The sequence below is a fragment of the Merops nubicus genome, unplaced genomic scaffold (assembly GCF_000691845.1).
Source record: "Merops nubicus isolate BGI_N331 unplaced genomic scaffold, ASM69184v1 scaffold16198, whole genome shotgun sequence".
In the NCBI taxonomy this organism is placed as follows: Eukaryota; Metazoa; Chordata; class Aves; order Coraciiformes; family Meropidae; genus Merops; species Merops nubicus.
In genome coordinates, this window is record NW_008626493.1 from 9398 (window position 1) to 25357 (window position 15960).

Consider the following 15960-nt stretch of genomic DNA (forward strand, 5'->3'; position numbering starts at 1 on the left):
GTCTATATATATAGATACCTCCCACATACAGACAACTTGTGGTGGGAAGGCTTGTTGTTGTTGTTGTCGCTGAAGCTTAAGAGACGGGTTAACCTCACGTACAGCAGATTCGTTTCCACGTTCCATGCATCTTACATTTACTTCATGAAAATGAGGACACAAATAGGAAGAAAAGGAAAACTTTATAGTCAAACACTGCTTTAGAAACACTGCGCCAGAGGCCAATGTCCTTCAGTTATAGAAACCACTGAATTTCCCTTTTTATATTTTCTTTTCTTTTTTTAGTCAAAATAAATCTCAGGGCTAGTGTACAAAGTGCAGGACCGACCCACTTGAGGAAGTGACTTTAAAACAGTTACAACGGCACCATCCCATTCACCAACTGGACCTTCATCTCTTGAAGGCTGTTCATTATCTTCTTCTGGTGACCAACAAGTGTCACTCCCAGCCGCCTCAAATCCCTGTGGGAGAAAGCACACGTTGGTTCCAGGGACTGCTCAGGCACACGCCGCCGCACACACCACGCGCGCCGATGCTGCTTCCAGTGCCTACCTCTGACCAATGGCAGCTCCCAAAGTCAAGTTTAGTGGGCAAGTTTTAATTTTACTCTTTTTTTTTTTTTTTTTAAATGACTGACAGCATCTTGGAGAGGTGACATGATTTGACTGAGATCACCCCACTGGCCAAGGAGAAAAGCCAGACAGCAAAGTGTCAGCATCAACTTTGGCTAAGGACTCTGCTAGGCATGAAAAGTCCAATTTCCAAGAGAAATGCCATGTAAGAAAGCCTGTGTTGCAGTTTCCTCTTCTCCTGGGAGAAGCTGGTATTTGATCTTAGATACGAGCAGTGAAGAGCGAGGTCAATCCACGCTTCCTTCCTCTTTGTGCTAGGCAAAGCTAAAAATACACAAACCGCAATCCTAGAGCCAGCTCCTACAGAATGCTGAACAGTAAAAGCCTCGAGCATGGCCACCACTCCAATGACTCCTGAAATAATCAGAAATTGGCAATGCAGCTCCCCTCTGGGCCTATGCAAATCTTCCCGTAAACCCATGTTTGATATTTTTTTCTGGGGGGTGAGTTCTACCAGCCAAAGGCATTTGTGTGGAGTCTGTCTACTAGGCTGCCATTACAGGAGAGCTGTAAAATAAGGTAGTTTATGTGAAATGCAGGATTAGCAGGAAAGATTGTTTTCTCAGAAGCTCAGCTCCCTAAAATTCAGGTGTATAGATGAAGGTAATCACCAAGGTTCATGTTGACGACGTGAAAGAGGCACCTCCAGGGGACCGTTTATCCCATCCAAAGAGAGGAGTGCGACAAGCTGTCCCCTAGGAGATAGTACAGCAGGACCTTGGGTGATCAGACTCAATGACGCATTTAAAGCCAGGTAAGGCCACGGATTATGGCAGAGCATAACTGTAGGAAGTTCCTTCTAGGGGGAAAGGTGTTAACAAAGAAATTGTAGGAATAAAAGCTCCAAAGAAACATCAAGACAGGTGCATCTGTATTTCCAAGGCAAGACAGAGAGGCTTTTAAGAGAAGTAGTTCAACTTAAGAGGAGACATGGTGTTTTATCTGAAGACTTCCACTAGAGAAATATCAGCCCCTCACTTTCTACCTCCACGCTGGATTGAATAAAAGATGCTTTCAAAGTAGGGCTCTATGGTCTTGCCAATACATATGTGAATCCCAGAGCTGCTGACTCCCTGTGTGCAAGTCTTTTAGGTGAAAGCTCTCCATCAAAAGCCAGGGGGATGTGATCTCCACAAACACGTAGGTGTTTTTTGGAAACCACAAGGGTGGGGCTGGCACATGCAAGGCCTAGGCATTGCCAGCAGCACGTGGGAGCCCAGCCACCACCTGAGACTTTTTGCAAACCCGGTTTACAGCTCACAGCATGGCTGCATGCTGGACTGCAAGTGAACACGCACAATGACCACCAAAAAGCTTCCACATAACATGTGAGCTGCCCATGGAGGTGCACCTCTCTCAGCAGCTTCACGTTCTGGACAGAGACTCCTGTGCAAATAGAACCAACCATCCACATCCAAAAATTACATAGATGAACACTGCTTTGAGCAAAAAGCAATCCTGAGTAAAGGCTGATATGTTAACACGTAAGCTGGTTGAAGCCAGAAGCTAGATCTGTTGTTCCCCGAGGACTGTCACGCTTTCAGCTTTTTGATTTGGAAAATACCAGATTTTCTGCTCCAGGCTAAACACTTCATTTCATTATCATACCCTTTTTCAGTAATGCATCTCACCGATGCATAGGGGAAATCACAGCGTAAGGGCCACGGAGCAAAGGAGGTCAATAAGACACATCAACAACACTCCTTACCTGGCAGAGAAAAGTCTGCAGCATCTGCAAAAGGTGTCTACCTTCTCAGGGGGACATGCTTTCATTTCTGCCTCCACTGAATTGTGAAACTAGTTCAGCAACCCATGTTAATAATGACGGAAAATGTAGTAATGCTATTGTTACATGCAATTTATTTTATGTACACAGCACAGTTGGAAGTTCACACCAAAGATCAAAAAAAAAGAACCCAAATCAACCCAGTATACGACCTGATTTTTAAAAGAGCCAACATCCATCTTCCCCCTGCTGAGTGCTGCTTTGCTGGCACTTTTTGAAAATTCAGCTTTTTTTTTTTTTTTTTTTCCAGGTATCTAAAGTGCAAGCTGAGCTCTTTTGAGAATCCAGCACCACATACTTCACAGATGTATCATTTCTGATACTCTTGCATGCTATGCAGAAAAAAATAGCCTGAAACTATGAGACAGGCATGTACGTCTTGGTGTTTTACACGCAGCTCCATCAATCTAATAAAAAAAAACCCTGCTCACTATACAGTTTTATTTTTTCCCTTGAAGTATACCCTTAACTCAATATCCTTGAGGAGCGCCTCATTGATTTACAAGAGAGAAAGAAGAAAAAGGAGTTTCTGGTTTCAATCCATTAGCTGCTCACCAGGGGTTCCTGTCTATTTTGTTTGAATATCAAATCCTTTTGAATGTGGAGCCACTGGCCAAAAGCATGGAGACTCCTCAGAGAGGGGAAAAAAGCTACCGTGGGCTCTTTCACCTTCAAAGATGGACCAGAAGACAACAGCTCCTGAGCCAGATGCTCACCTAGTATAAAACCAGCAGGTTTATTCAAAAGCCACCCTGTGCGTTGCAAAGCCAGCAACGAAACTTTCCAAAAACCACCCAGAGAAGGCAGGGGCTTTAGTTCCCATTTTTCAAGCGTGACTTGCAGCATGCTGCACGCTCCCGTGAATCCAGCGCTAGGAGGACTTCAAACGGCGTATGGCAGGAGCCAATTTTCAACAAAATCGGGTGCTCAAACCAGCTGGTTTAGGCACAAAATATCACCTTCTGTGCCAAAAGACTGCAAAACAACTGTTGACAAGCTCCAGTCCAGAGTTGCCTGGCTCACGTTACCGCAGCCAACTGGTCATTTCACTGGGCTCAGCTCTGCAGCGATGTGTGTGGGTATCTGCTGGGGCTTTGCAGCAGAAATTGCAAATTAAAAAAAAAAAAAAGAGATTTGTAATTCCCTGAAAGAAAAGACACAACTACAACCCAGCAGCAAATGACACTTTGGGATCAGGATCCAGGCTGCACCTTGCTGTGCAAGTGACCCGACCTCCGGTGTTGGGTTTTGCGTGGCTGCAGCACAGATGCTCCCCAAGGCCGTGGAGGTACGTGCTCCTGTGTGCTGTGGGGTCTCCCTGCTTCAAAATACTTGACCACCCCACAGCAATAAGAGAACTTTTATTCTTTTAGGGAGAAATCACCCCTTTTCACTTCTCTTTCATTCAGATAAGGCTGCAAATGGAAACGGGCAGGAAGTTTAACCACTTGCCAACACAGAACTAAGAGGCTGACCTAAGTTGACCAAAAAGCCAAGGAAATAAAGAGGAAAATTTGTGTCGGCTCATCCAAACCAGCCTGTATACAGCTACATGCATTCTGCTCTCTTACAACCACCTTGCATGAAAGCCCAGCTGTGACACACCAGGGACAACATGGTATCCCCTTCCCTGCGATATCCTCCATTTGCAAGGCTCAAATTCATGGTCTCCACATTGTAAGAAATATATTTAAAACATTTTATTTACAAACAGAACTACTTACACACCATGGACCAATTTGTCAAACACAGTGTAGACTAGGACTGGGTTGCCACATAAAATACAAAGTCCCCTCACCAACTGGTTAGTCATGCAAGCAAAAGGGCCAAGTTCCTGAAAGACCTCCATGGCCAGCAGCCATCAAGCTACCACAGATATTCTGCATTTCATCTCCCATCCAGACCAGATCTCACCACTCTTCTTCATGTGGTGTAACTCTACAATTGCCCATGCAGACTGAGACTACTCATGGAGTTAGTTGGCAGTTTGAATAAGGGGAAAGAAGAATAACCTCAAAGACTTTCAGAAGACGCTAGAGGAATCCACTTGCTAGGGACTTTTGCATGAAACAAGGACTTAAAAACCAATTTATTTTTTTTTTAAGAGTTCATCTGCTCTTACTCGTTATTCCTGTCCTACATGATTAGGGGATGAGAATTGATTTGTTCAGAAGCCGATGTAATATCACAATCTTAGGACCGAGATTTCAGGTTAAGAATAAGCATCTAGAGCAGGTGAACTCTTAAATACTCTTCATCAAATATAACTTTTAATAAATAACTTATTTTATTTTAGAAGAAAAATATATACAACGCAAAGCAACACAGCACATATTATTACAAATATTCAGAGCTCTTCATCTAATAACAAACATCAGAGTGTCCTGAGATTCAGTGAGTACAGATCTTTCAAAGGGTGGAAGTATGTAGTCCACATGGTAAGTAGTAATTGGTCCAGTCAAGGGTCAGACTGAAACTCATGTCATGGATCTATCTATTCTTGAGTATTGTCCTGGTAAAGTTATTCTTGCAGTGGATTGAAAGAGCTCCAGACACACTCAAAGTCATTAGGTGGTCCACAAGTTTAAAGAGCAGGTCTGGTCCACTGGAAAGGTAGCCTTCAAGTCTGATATCCAGTTGGAAAGAGGGGGTGGAGGGTGAGGCTCCACTTTTCACAAGGTGATTCATCCCTTTGCAAGAATTAGAGCTAAATGTAGAAATCACTCTTTGAACACATACATTTTCAGGTCTTTGCTTAAGTAGGCAGAGCTCAGGACTTGGGGTGATATTCACTGGTTTTAGCTTTTTAATCTTTTTCTTTCAGAAATTTTCACTACTACTACTCTTTTCTGGAATAAATGCATCAAGCCATCCATTTGAAAGAAGCAGGACAGTAACTGAGATTTTGCTTTGCATGCCTGGGGGTGAGGGTGGGGTTTTAAAAAAAAAAAATTCTGAACTTCTACCATTTCAACCAGGTCCTGTAAAAACACCACAAGTTGGGTGCCCATAGTCCCCCATCTGGTCAGCATTATGGCCAACCCCTCCTACAGTGCTACTAACTTTTTTTTTCAGTAGATCTTAGGAGTTATTTATATTTTTTTTTTTTCCCTTGCCTTTTCTGGCAGCAATTATCCATTTCTCCTTTCTCCATCTATTTCCACATCTGTCTCCTACAGAGTTTGAATCCGGTTAAGATGATTTTGGATGGTATTTGAAGGCAACCTCTTAAATTGTAAAGAATGTTCTACAGATATCATTTGAGGAAAGCAAGCTACTTTCAGATGTTCAGATTATCTTTTCACCTGATCCCCCCAAGTCCCAGCTCTGGAATATACTGAACAGTTGCCTCGATTAAAAATGACAATGAACATTTAATCTGAATTCTCCTTTGCAGAGTACAAAATGTTTTGTTATCCCCTTTTACGAGGTGACAAAAATTAAAATCTCCAGAAAACCAAAACCCCAAATATGTTAACGTTCAAAGAACTTTGCTTGTTATGGTGTTTATTTTCTGGAGAACCCATGAGAGTCTCAGCTGAGCCTACCCAGGAGCCATTTCTCTCCCTTACTTTGTTGATTTTAAGGGCAATCTGACAGTTTACATCAGCCTGGGCACATGGTTCAGGTCTTCAACAAAGGACACCTTTCCTCTTAAGCCACTATGATGATTTTTCCTCTTTTATCAGACGAGAATCTGGTCTTTTGTCTTCTTTTACTGTATCGGAGAGGGATGAGAACCAAGTCTTGATTTGGATGGTTAGTTGGCTTTTTAATGAACCTTCCACAGTTCTCCCAAAAATAGACCCAAATGGGGTCAAGCCTTCTTGCTAAGCCAGCACTGCCATGCTAAGGTGCGTGGTCTGAGCCATTCAAGGATGAAGCCTGACTCATGCAAGCATCTCTGTCCAAGGCAGCCAGGGGGGAATTTATTTACTGTCATGGATAACTAACTAGCTGGAGTTATTTTCAACCTTTTTTTTTCAGTTTCAACTGATTTCAGATCAAGATGGATTCACAAAACATCTTTCAGCCTAAAAATAACCCAAAATAAAACCCAGAAGCTCCCCCCAGGCTCCCAGGCACAAGTCTCTCTGCACTGGTGCAAAAGCTTGGAAGAAAGCTGAAGCTGAGCAGCTCAGACATGTTGTCTCCACTGGGGCCAGTAAAGGACCAGAGTAGGATGACATCTCTGCTATCCAGAACATGCTGGGATCTTGTGGAAGGGGCCTTAGAGGCCGTTTGCAGCTAGAGTGGGTCAGAGCATCTCTGGCAGGTATAAGCTTATTTAAAGATTCTTAAACCAACTTGCCTTTCTGGCTAGAACTGTAGAGATAATGGATTTCTTGGTTCACTGCCAATAAGAAAAATCATTCTGAAGTACTTTTTGGGTAGCCTGAAAAGATTTTGGGGGATACTTTTGAAATTTCTGGAATATCACAGAGTAAATATAAGGAAGTATTTAAATTTTTAAGCCAAATTAAGGAGATAATTTCACAATCTGAAATGTCGCACTCAAGAAAACTGGAGTTTTGTCATGAGATGGGATGTTAAGACTGTGTCAGCACAGATAGATGCTAAGACTATTTAAAGGTTCCTGAGTAAATGAACTTTTAATTTACTCTCAAAAATGACCATTCACTTTGGTTCAAACTCAACGTTTTTCTCTGACCCAAAGCAAAGCATTTCAGTTCTGAACACTTCTTTTACAGCTCTTAAACTTGCATAAAATTCTAAAGAACAAAAAAACAGAAGCTTTTGTGAAACCTACTTTTCCTCTTTGATATGATTAATTCAGCCAAACAGCAACAAGTCTGTGATATATTTTAGACAATTTGCACTTTCTACCAGAACTTGCTCTGGCTATAAGATTGAGGTGTCACAGTAGAGGTGAATGCTCCAAAATTTTCATTTTGTCATAAATTACTACCTCATCCTATCCTTCTTCCTCCTTGCCCTCTGGCTAGGTCTTTCTGCTACGTCAACTCTGACCACCCTGGGGATGAACCTTTTCCTTGATCAGCGTTTGTAGGCCACTAGTCTAAAAGAAGCCCCAAAGCCTGCTGGTTTTGGGCACTGCCATGTCAGATACGTAGCTAGGGAATCATGGAGTCCTCAAAAGCCAAATTAACATGGCACTTAATTGCAGGACTAGGCTGGGAAACTTCATGAAAGAGTCTCAGGCACACGAAAAAAGGATCTAGGTAGAAATCCATGCACCCTGACTCTCTAGCCAGTTGCTAGAGAAGATTCAATCCCTAGCTCAGGGTTTTCACATGAATGCCTGAAGACAGGTTGGATGAGTTCAGGTGTAAGGGACAAATATTGGTGATGTGAGTGGAGCAAATAACATCTGAAAGCAGATATGCTCCTACACTCCCTCCATGCATGTAATGCAAAACTGAACTCCATGGAGATGTAACTGACCTGCATCACACACAAAGGACCTCCTACCCTGTAGAGTGAGCTGCACAGCAAGCCCTGTGACAGATAGGAGAAGTGCTGTGGTTCTGTGGGACATGGGGGACTTTTCGTGCTTTGCTCCTAATCCTCATTACCAATTCTCTCTGTGCACTGACAGTCTGCATGGGGTCAGAGGAACCACAGCCTTCTCCAAAGAAGCACGGAGCATAATCCTTCCCATTCTGCCTTAATGCCTGCAGTAAACTAAGCTCAGATTAACACACCTAGAAAGGAAGGCTTAGGGCGAGTTTGAGTAAGGAGGAAAGTGCAGATGCCATTACAAAAGCGAGGCAGGCAATTAAAGGTGGAGCATAACAAATCAGCAGCCCCAAGGCATTTACCAAGTCATTTGAGTGATATCACCCCAACTGCAGTCATATCCATGTGCAAAAACCAAGGGCACATTCAGAAGGAAGAGTCTTGGCCAGGGAGCCTGTACCCTAGAGCTGTGGGTTCTCTGATGCATCAGCTTTATTTATGCCTCTTTCTGTTAATGTTGACCACTATTTCCACACCTTACTGGGCTTGACTGTCCATTTGGTTATGTCCAGATCAACTGTGAAACCAGCTAATCTGGTGTAAAGTTGGTATACCTCAGCAGGGACTCTAGCTTCTAAGCATTTACTAGTAGGTGGAGGTTTTGTGTTTGTTGGTAACCCCAAATAATCAACTGCTATTATGCAAAGAGGATGGCCTGGCAATTATTCATATTCAAACATTAATTTCTATGAGTGAAGGAGCCAAAGTACCTGCTGTCACTGTAGCGGCCATCAGTTTTAGTCTGGCCTGCACTTGTTATCATCAATACAGATTGTAAAAGAGAAACTGTTGACTGCAAAAACAGGGTACTGGCTTCCCTGTCTGCAGCCTCATCCCTATGTATTTTTGGATGGTTTGCCTTTCCCCACTCTGCAATTCCAGCAAATGAAGTGAAAGTGATCTGGGCACTACTCACTCTAGGGTCACCTGAGCCACAGCATCCATTGAACTGTATCCATTCTCCATGAAGATCTCCGTGTATCGTCCCATTTTGATGGCTTCCAGCCACTCACCCACTGACCTGTAGGCACTGCTCCCAACGGGACTGTGTTCTACCAACAGATTTGATACTCTAAAGACAAGAAAAAACAGAGAGCAAACAGAATCAGTATCAAGATGGACCCAATGTCACTCACACTTTTAGATGGTAAAGATGACTCTTTTGTTGTGTCTTCAGTAACTAGGGCAGCCTAAATCTCTGTAGCAGGCTTGACATGCAATGTATTAAACATACCACTTCACCTATAACTTCACCCACTTTTGAGCTAGTTCCTGCTATTCCTGGTCCTCGCTGCACGCAGAAAGAGGAGGAGAGTGCAAGCACCCATCCCCATTACCTCTGGCCCAACGAGCAGCCTCCTCTTCTACCATTCTTACTTCAAAGTCTTTGGTTTCACTCCTCTCATTCCATTTTCCTCCTCCTCGATTAAAGCTGATAATTAACTTAAGACAGCTTCCCGTGTCTGGAAGCTGAAACCCAAATTACATTTCCCAGTAGCAGCCATCAATGGCAGGCTGCTGTTAACACTTCAGGAGCTGCTCCCACGGAGTCGGGGTGGGGATTTCGGGTGCCGGCAGCATCAGGCAAGCCCTGCAGAGAGCAGCAATGCTCCAACCACGCTCCAGCCCTGAGACCAGAGGTGGGCTCCTGCTCCCACACCCTTGCTCAAGACCTCACCGCTGCAGTTGCCACCTGCTCAGTGATGCCACGCACGGGAGCAGCAATGCAGGAAAATAGTAACGCTTCACTGCAGCAGAAACACCACCACAGTACCTGGCACGAGCGACCCGTGCTGCGTACCGGTCCACCACCCCACTAATGATGTGCAGAGAGCAAAGAGGGCTCGTCCAAGGTCAGCCAGGGAAGAAACTCGATTTGTTCCCTGCTTTGTAAACTAGGACATACAGCTAACATGAGTCTTGCATGAAGATTATTACCCACAGATAAAAAAAAACTGTTTTCTGGGTCAGCCTCTGACGGTGAGAATTACACTTAAAAGACTTTGAACTGGATGGAGAGCTGGGATATTATATTATTATAGCACCTCAGGAATCTTCATATATTTTATGAGCACATTAGTATTATTTGTTTATTTAATAGCAATGCTGAAAGGTCCAATAAAATGTGAATACTTGCAGTACCAAGAACATAATGACTTCCCATAACATTTTATACACATGAGGAATTCAAAACTCCCAAGTAATCATAATGAGAAGTCGATTTTCATCACTAATGTCAGGAGGTACCTACTGATATGCACACGCTGTAATGTAGAGAGTGACTTTCTCCCTTATTTGCATTAATGAGAATTTCCATAAAGAATACATTACATATATTAAAAAATCCTTTACAGCTGCTGTATGTTGAAATTATGATTCATTTGGAATTACTATGGTCTGGGCATGGCAATCTATGATTATAGAAACACAGTCCCAAAGCCTGGCTGCTCACGTGCTCCATCCACATCAAAAATACTCACAGCAGCTCTGAAAAGGAGAGGTTTGAAATTGCATGGACCTGTTCATGGAATAAAACAGCAGCAAGGTTCTTAGCAGCTCAAGGAAATGGTTTGCACATATTGTCCTCTTTTCTGGCCTAACAGTTTGGTACAAAATAGTGCATGAACCACTGCATAGGATGCCTGGAAAATTATTGTTCTGAACTGAAAATAAAAGAGAAACATCATACACGTTACGTTATCATAAACCTTTTCCTGCAGGTTTGCTGGGACTGATATTACATCTAATTGCTAATAAGAGGAATTTCTTCTTCAGATGGTAAATGATGCATGTAAAATAGCCTAAGGAATCAGATCGATCTTGTATTGAAAAATTCACAGAGATTTCATGTTTCTTCTCTTCCAGTGTGTGAGATGCCATGTGTGGGGACCTGCCAGCATGGGGATGTGAGGTCCAGCTGCAACAGGTGAAATGGGCCCTGTACTGCTGTGCAAGACTCAGAAGGTGTGGAGACAAGACGGGTCTAAGCTCACAACAGTACATCTGCTTTGGTCCACAGCACCAGTCTAACTTCATCTTATATCCCTCTCATTCCTGTCCAAGGAAAATGATTTTGTTTTTTAATCTCCTCTGAGAATAAGCTTTTCTGAAGGGCCTCTTCCAGTGTTAATCAGGGGAACTCCACTGCCATCAGTGAAGCAGCAATGATTTATATTCATCACTCCTGCATGACCTTGCAAGGGACTGAGTGATTAGCAACAGATGGCTCAGAAGTAATGCTTGTGTGCTTACAATGAAGAAAGAAAAAAACCTCTCCAAGACTCCAGAATCATGGAGACCCCAATGCTAAAACTTACTAAAAAAATATTAATCTCTTTTTCCACACATGCAGCTTTATTTCTTGACTGTATTTACCTTTCTTTTAGCCATGTAGCTATTCAGATTGATGTTTAATTGCATACTGGCTGCTCTGTTCACTTGATGTGGTTTTCGCAAATGGTTTGTGCACAGCTTTTTGGGAACCACAGAGATCCTCTCGCCGTTACCAAGACTGCCAGAACTGGTGGTGGCGGATAGCACGCCTGGGAGTAGTTGTGGGAGGATGCGCTTGGACATCCGTGAGCTTTGCACATCCTAAGAGCTTCCCCAAGAGATCTTACCAAGATAAAGTCAACAGGCAGATAATTTGAGCAGCATTTACTATCTCCTTCATGCACTCAAGTCTTGCCCTGTCTAACCTTGGGGTAGAGCACAGGTATCTTTATCATAGACCTATAAATAGAGCCCAAACTCCCATTTCTGAAAGACAGGCCACGGTAATTTTCTTTGTGGCAGCAGCATTGCATTTATAGAGTAACTGAATTGCTCCCCTGCCTGCCAACTTCAACAGAAAAAGTTGATTTGGGAAAACTCCCCTGGACATAATGAAGCTGGAGGAACATCCACCCACGGATGCACGCAGGCTAAATAATAAGTGGTAGTTCAACCCCAGGGACGGGTATTCAGACAAGGATCTCTCTCTGAGAAATGGCTCCGGCCCGAGTTTGTACCTGCTCGATGCATTAACCAATGTCTTCAAGCTGCTTGGGTTACGGATGAGCTTGTCCAACATGCTGACAATTTCGTCAAACTTGGGCCTGCTGTTGCGGTCTTTCTGCCAGCAGTCAAGCATTAGCTGGTAGAGAGCAGCAGGGCAGTCCATGGGACTTGGCAGGCGATAGCCTTCCTCCACAGCTTTAATCACCTACGGGAGACAAAACACGAGGCTGAGGGGTTGCTTTCCCTTCCTCTCACCTTCTTCCCAAATGCCATGTGACTTTAAACAGAGAACCTTTGGACCAGCATATGCTTGTATAAAATCCCACCGCCCCTCAACTCTGCACACAAGAGGGAAATCCAGTAAATCCCATTATCTTTCACATTTTCTATGGGATGGGTTGAATAACTTCATTTTTGGTCACTGCCAAAGGAATCTAGAAAAGCCAAGGCACTGCTGCAACCAGGGGGCCAGGCTGCCAGGTTGCACTTGTTCAAAGCTCAGCTGAGGTCTGTAGGTTATATACTAGGAAACTCCCAGCGCCTACCCTAAGTCCACGAAAAGCAGCCTACAGGGCTTTCTGGCATCTTCTTGGAGTGCAGTGATTTTGTTTATTCAGATGTTGGCTTCTTTTTAAATGAAAAGGCATGTGCTAGACCACAAATTTGTATTACAGTAATAAAAGTCTGACTGTATTTCAAAAGAGACTTTGAATGCTAATTGATGGATGGATTCAAGGCAGAGGCAGAACAACCATCTCATATATCATTCAATACTGTCTGGGTCTAGTCATTTCTTACTGTGGCCACACTTCTGCCAGGAATTTAAAATGTCAGCCCAAGAGTATGTAAATTAAAACCAGGGGAGGGTTGCTGCAGTGATTTCAAATACAAGCCTTCTATGGCTCTATATCTAAAACAAGTGGTATGCACATGTGCTGCCTGCCCTCTTGAAAGGCAGAAATGAATAAATAAGGGCAGAATGGAAGAAAGCAACTTGTTTTCCCCAGTTTGGGGCAGATTTACAGCAGGGCTCCAAGTCCAGCAGTTCCCATTTTGAATCATTACAATTTTCAGGAGAACGCAGCTTCAGTTTCAAGCCACAAGTGTCTGTGTCTAAGCCAAGAGAGTCCCAGCAGCCCATCTTCACACCCTCTGCTCCCAAGACTCCTTGTCCAAAAGGGGCTGGAAGCAGCTATTTGCTATTTGGAAAACCACAGCACTTCGACCAAGGACTGCCTCAGATGCCATTCATTCTAGGCATCAGCTCATGATTTGAAAACATCCTATGTTTAAAAAGAAGGCTCTGTGGTTAACATGGAAGTTGTTTTCTTGATCTTTAGTCCCTGTGTGAACAGTAGAGGAAGAGCTGCATCAGGCTGGCATTGCATTTCAGAAGGCTCCAAAATGCAGGACTGCATAGATCTCTGTCAAATTGTCCTCCACCACAGGGCTTTTAGCCAAGTGGAAGAGTCACAGGAATGAGCCAGGCTGGCTGAGCAGCAGTAGCAGTAACCTCAAACACCCTGAGGATGTACGTAGTAGAGAAGTTAGGCGAGGCTTTGTAATCTTCTCCAAGGGCAGCAAAGAAGTCTGAAGACCCAGCCCGCAAGACCTGCACTCTTTTTGCACCCATCTACAATTTCACCTACCAGTGGAGCAGTTGCACTGCTCTCCACCCAACCTGCACTTGCAAAACAATCTCGTCTATGACTGGACCGAAAACCATCCCCACCACACTACGCTATCTGCACTGCCTGTTCCTCACGTTACGCTTTTCAGCTGGTCCTCAATATCATATCTGCAGCTGCCCTATAAAAAAGCCTCAGTGTGGCACAGCCACGAGAACATTATTTGCTATGTCCACGTCTGTATTTATAACAATAAAGGATCATCCTCCCACTGTAGCAGAAAGAAAATAGTAGCAAGACAGGGAGCAGACCATCTGGCACCAGCTCAGAATATCTGAGCTAAACATCTGCAGTGGGGTTATGCATGTTTGATATTCCTGGCAGTAACGTCACAATCAATAGCGTTAACTCAATTTACAGGATGTCGTTTGTTCTGGTGATACAATGTAAATGATATCAAAACGCTGCGAGGAGCTAGGATGCTGGAATACACTCTTGCATCTGAAGGTGCCTTGGAGGTCTGGCAGTAGGAGGAGCAAAAGAACGAAACAACAAAGACCAAGTCATTTGTAGCCACCACAATACTTAAAAAAATAAGAAGATGGCAGGTTCGCTGTGCCATTCATTGGTGTGTGCTGCTTTTTAAGACTTGAAGAGATAAAATTTGGATCTATAAGGAGGCATTTTTGTCCTTGATCCTCTTCTGGACAAGCACAACTCATTTATGGATTGGGATGACTGGACTGGATGTTTGGGAGAGGACAATTTGGGATAGTCCATTCCAGTAAACCGAAGCAATGCTTTTAGCTCTGTGCTTCCACAAAACCACCAGCCTGAAGACTAAAAAGCAACTACAGCTCAGCAACCTGCGTAACACAAGCCACAAAATTCCTCTCAACAATTCCTGCATCGAAGCGTTATCTTGTGGTTGAGTCAAAGAATATTTTTAGAAGGCCATCCAGAAACCAGCACGACTTTAAAATGTGGTTTGTAGCCTTTGCAGTGACAATGCCGCCTGCCCTAGGGCGCTGCGCTTCCTTTAAAGCAATCCGGCTGTAACGTGATGAGAATCATTTTGCTCATCACCAACTGTGCTTGCAAATGATGTGCTTTAATTACAAACCATGCAACAAAAAAAAAAACCTCTCGTGCAACAGAGTCTGAAATTCAAAGGTCTAGAGCACAAGTCTTACGACTAGTGGCTGAGGGAACTGGGGGGTTGTTTAGCCTGGAGAAAAGCAGGCTCAGGGGAGACCTTATCACACTCTACAAGTATCTGAAAGGAGGCTGTAGCGAGATGGGGGTCAGTCTCTTCTCCCATGTAACAAGCAATAGAACAAGAGGAATTAGCTTCAATTTGCACCAGGGGAGGTTTAGATTAGATATTAGGAAAAATTTTTTCAACAAAAGTTGTAAAGCCCTGGAACAGGCTGCCCAGGGAAGAGGTTGAGTCACTATCCCTGGAGGTATTTAAAAGACATGTAGATGTGGCGCTGAGGGACATGGTTTAGTGCTGACCTGGCAGCGCTGGGTTAATGGCTGGGCTTGATGATCTTAATGGTGTCTTCCAACAAAAACAATTCTATGATTCTAAGAAACTCATGTGAGCAGAGCCCTCTGGTTCTCCACGCAAAATCCAATGCTGTAGCTAACACTGCTGATTCTTCTGCCAACACAAGCAGGGGAGGAAAGAAGAGGAAGCCTTCAGAAGATGAAGGAAAAAGGCATAAATCATAGTAGATACATGCCACAGCACTGAATTAATTTTCACAGGCCACCACCATCCAGGCACTTGCCAGCTGCACCCAGGCAGAGAAGTAACCTAAGTAAAGCCTGAGCAAGGAACTGATGCTAATAAACCATTCGCTAGTCCTCTGCTTTCTGCTGCTAAAGAAACAAGTCCCCCATCCACTCCTTCTCAGGAAAGTGTGAAATTCACCATGCCCCACAGTGCACGGAGGCTTTGGGGCTTTTTGGAACAGTTCTGCAAAGCGTGGATGTTCATACCGTTACGACCCAGACAAGGGACTTCCCTGGCCATGGAGCGTTATTTCACTGGCACCAGCCTGAATGTTAGCCTAGCATTTACTGAAAAACATCTGTGCTATGCCACTGCATCAGCATTAAAGATAGTTACAGTGCTCAGTGTGACTGGAAAAGCTTGGCTCTCAATTGCTGCATTCTCTGCAAGGCTACGGAAGAAAGTCTCTGTATTTGATTGAGATAAATCCCTGAGCAGATACATGCTGCTTTACCCAGCTCCCTGCAACGTGACAGCCTCAGCAATGCAGAAGCAGTGGAGCATTCAACCAAACAACGCGCTCGTCTCCCTGGCAAGAAGCATGGTGTGATGGCCTCAAAGGTAGCGCTCCTTTCCACGCCTGGACTCGAAGTGAGGTGAGGCAGCAGCTTG

At 43.9% G+C, this 15960-nt stretch overlaps 1 protein-coding gene across 1 annotated transcript in view; it reads right to left on the reverse strand.

Moving 5' to 3' along the window:
- Window positions 1-276: 276 nt before the first annotated feature.
- EPHA5 (EPH receptor A5) overlaps window positions 277-15960 on the reverse strand; it is a gene marked incomplete at its 5' end in the record, with an annotated part of 51006 nt that continues 35322 nt past the window's right edge. The window contains 3 exons of the mRNA XM_008946031.1: window positions 277-461; window positions 8837-8992; window positions 11931-12124. Coding sequence (XP_008944279.1) covers window positions 356-461; window positions 8837-8992; window positions 11931-12124 — 456 coding nt within the window. The remainder of the gene's footprint in view (window positions 462-8836; window positions 8993-11930; window positions 12125-15960) is intronic.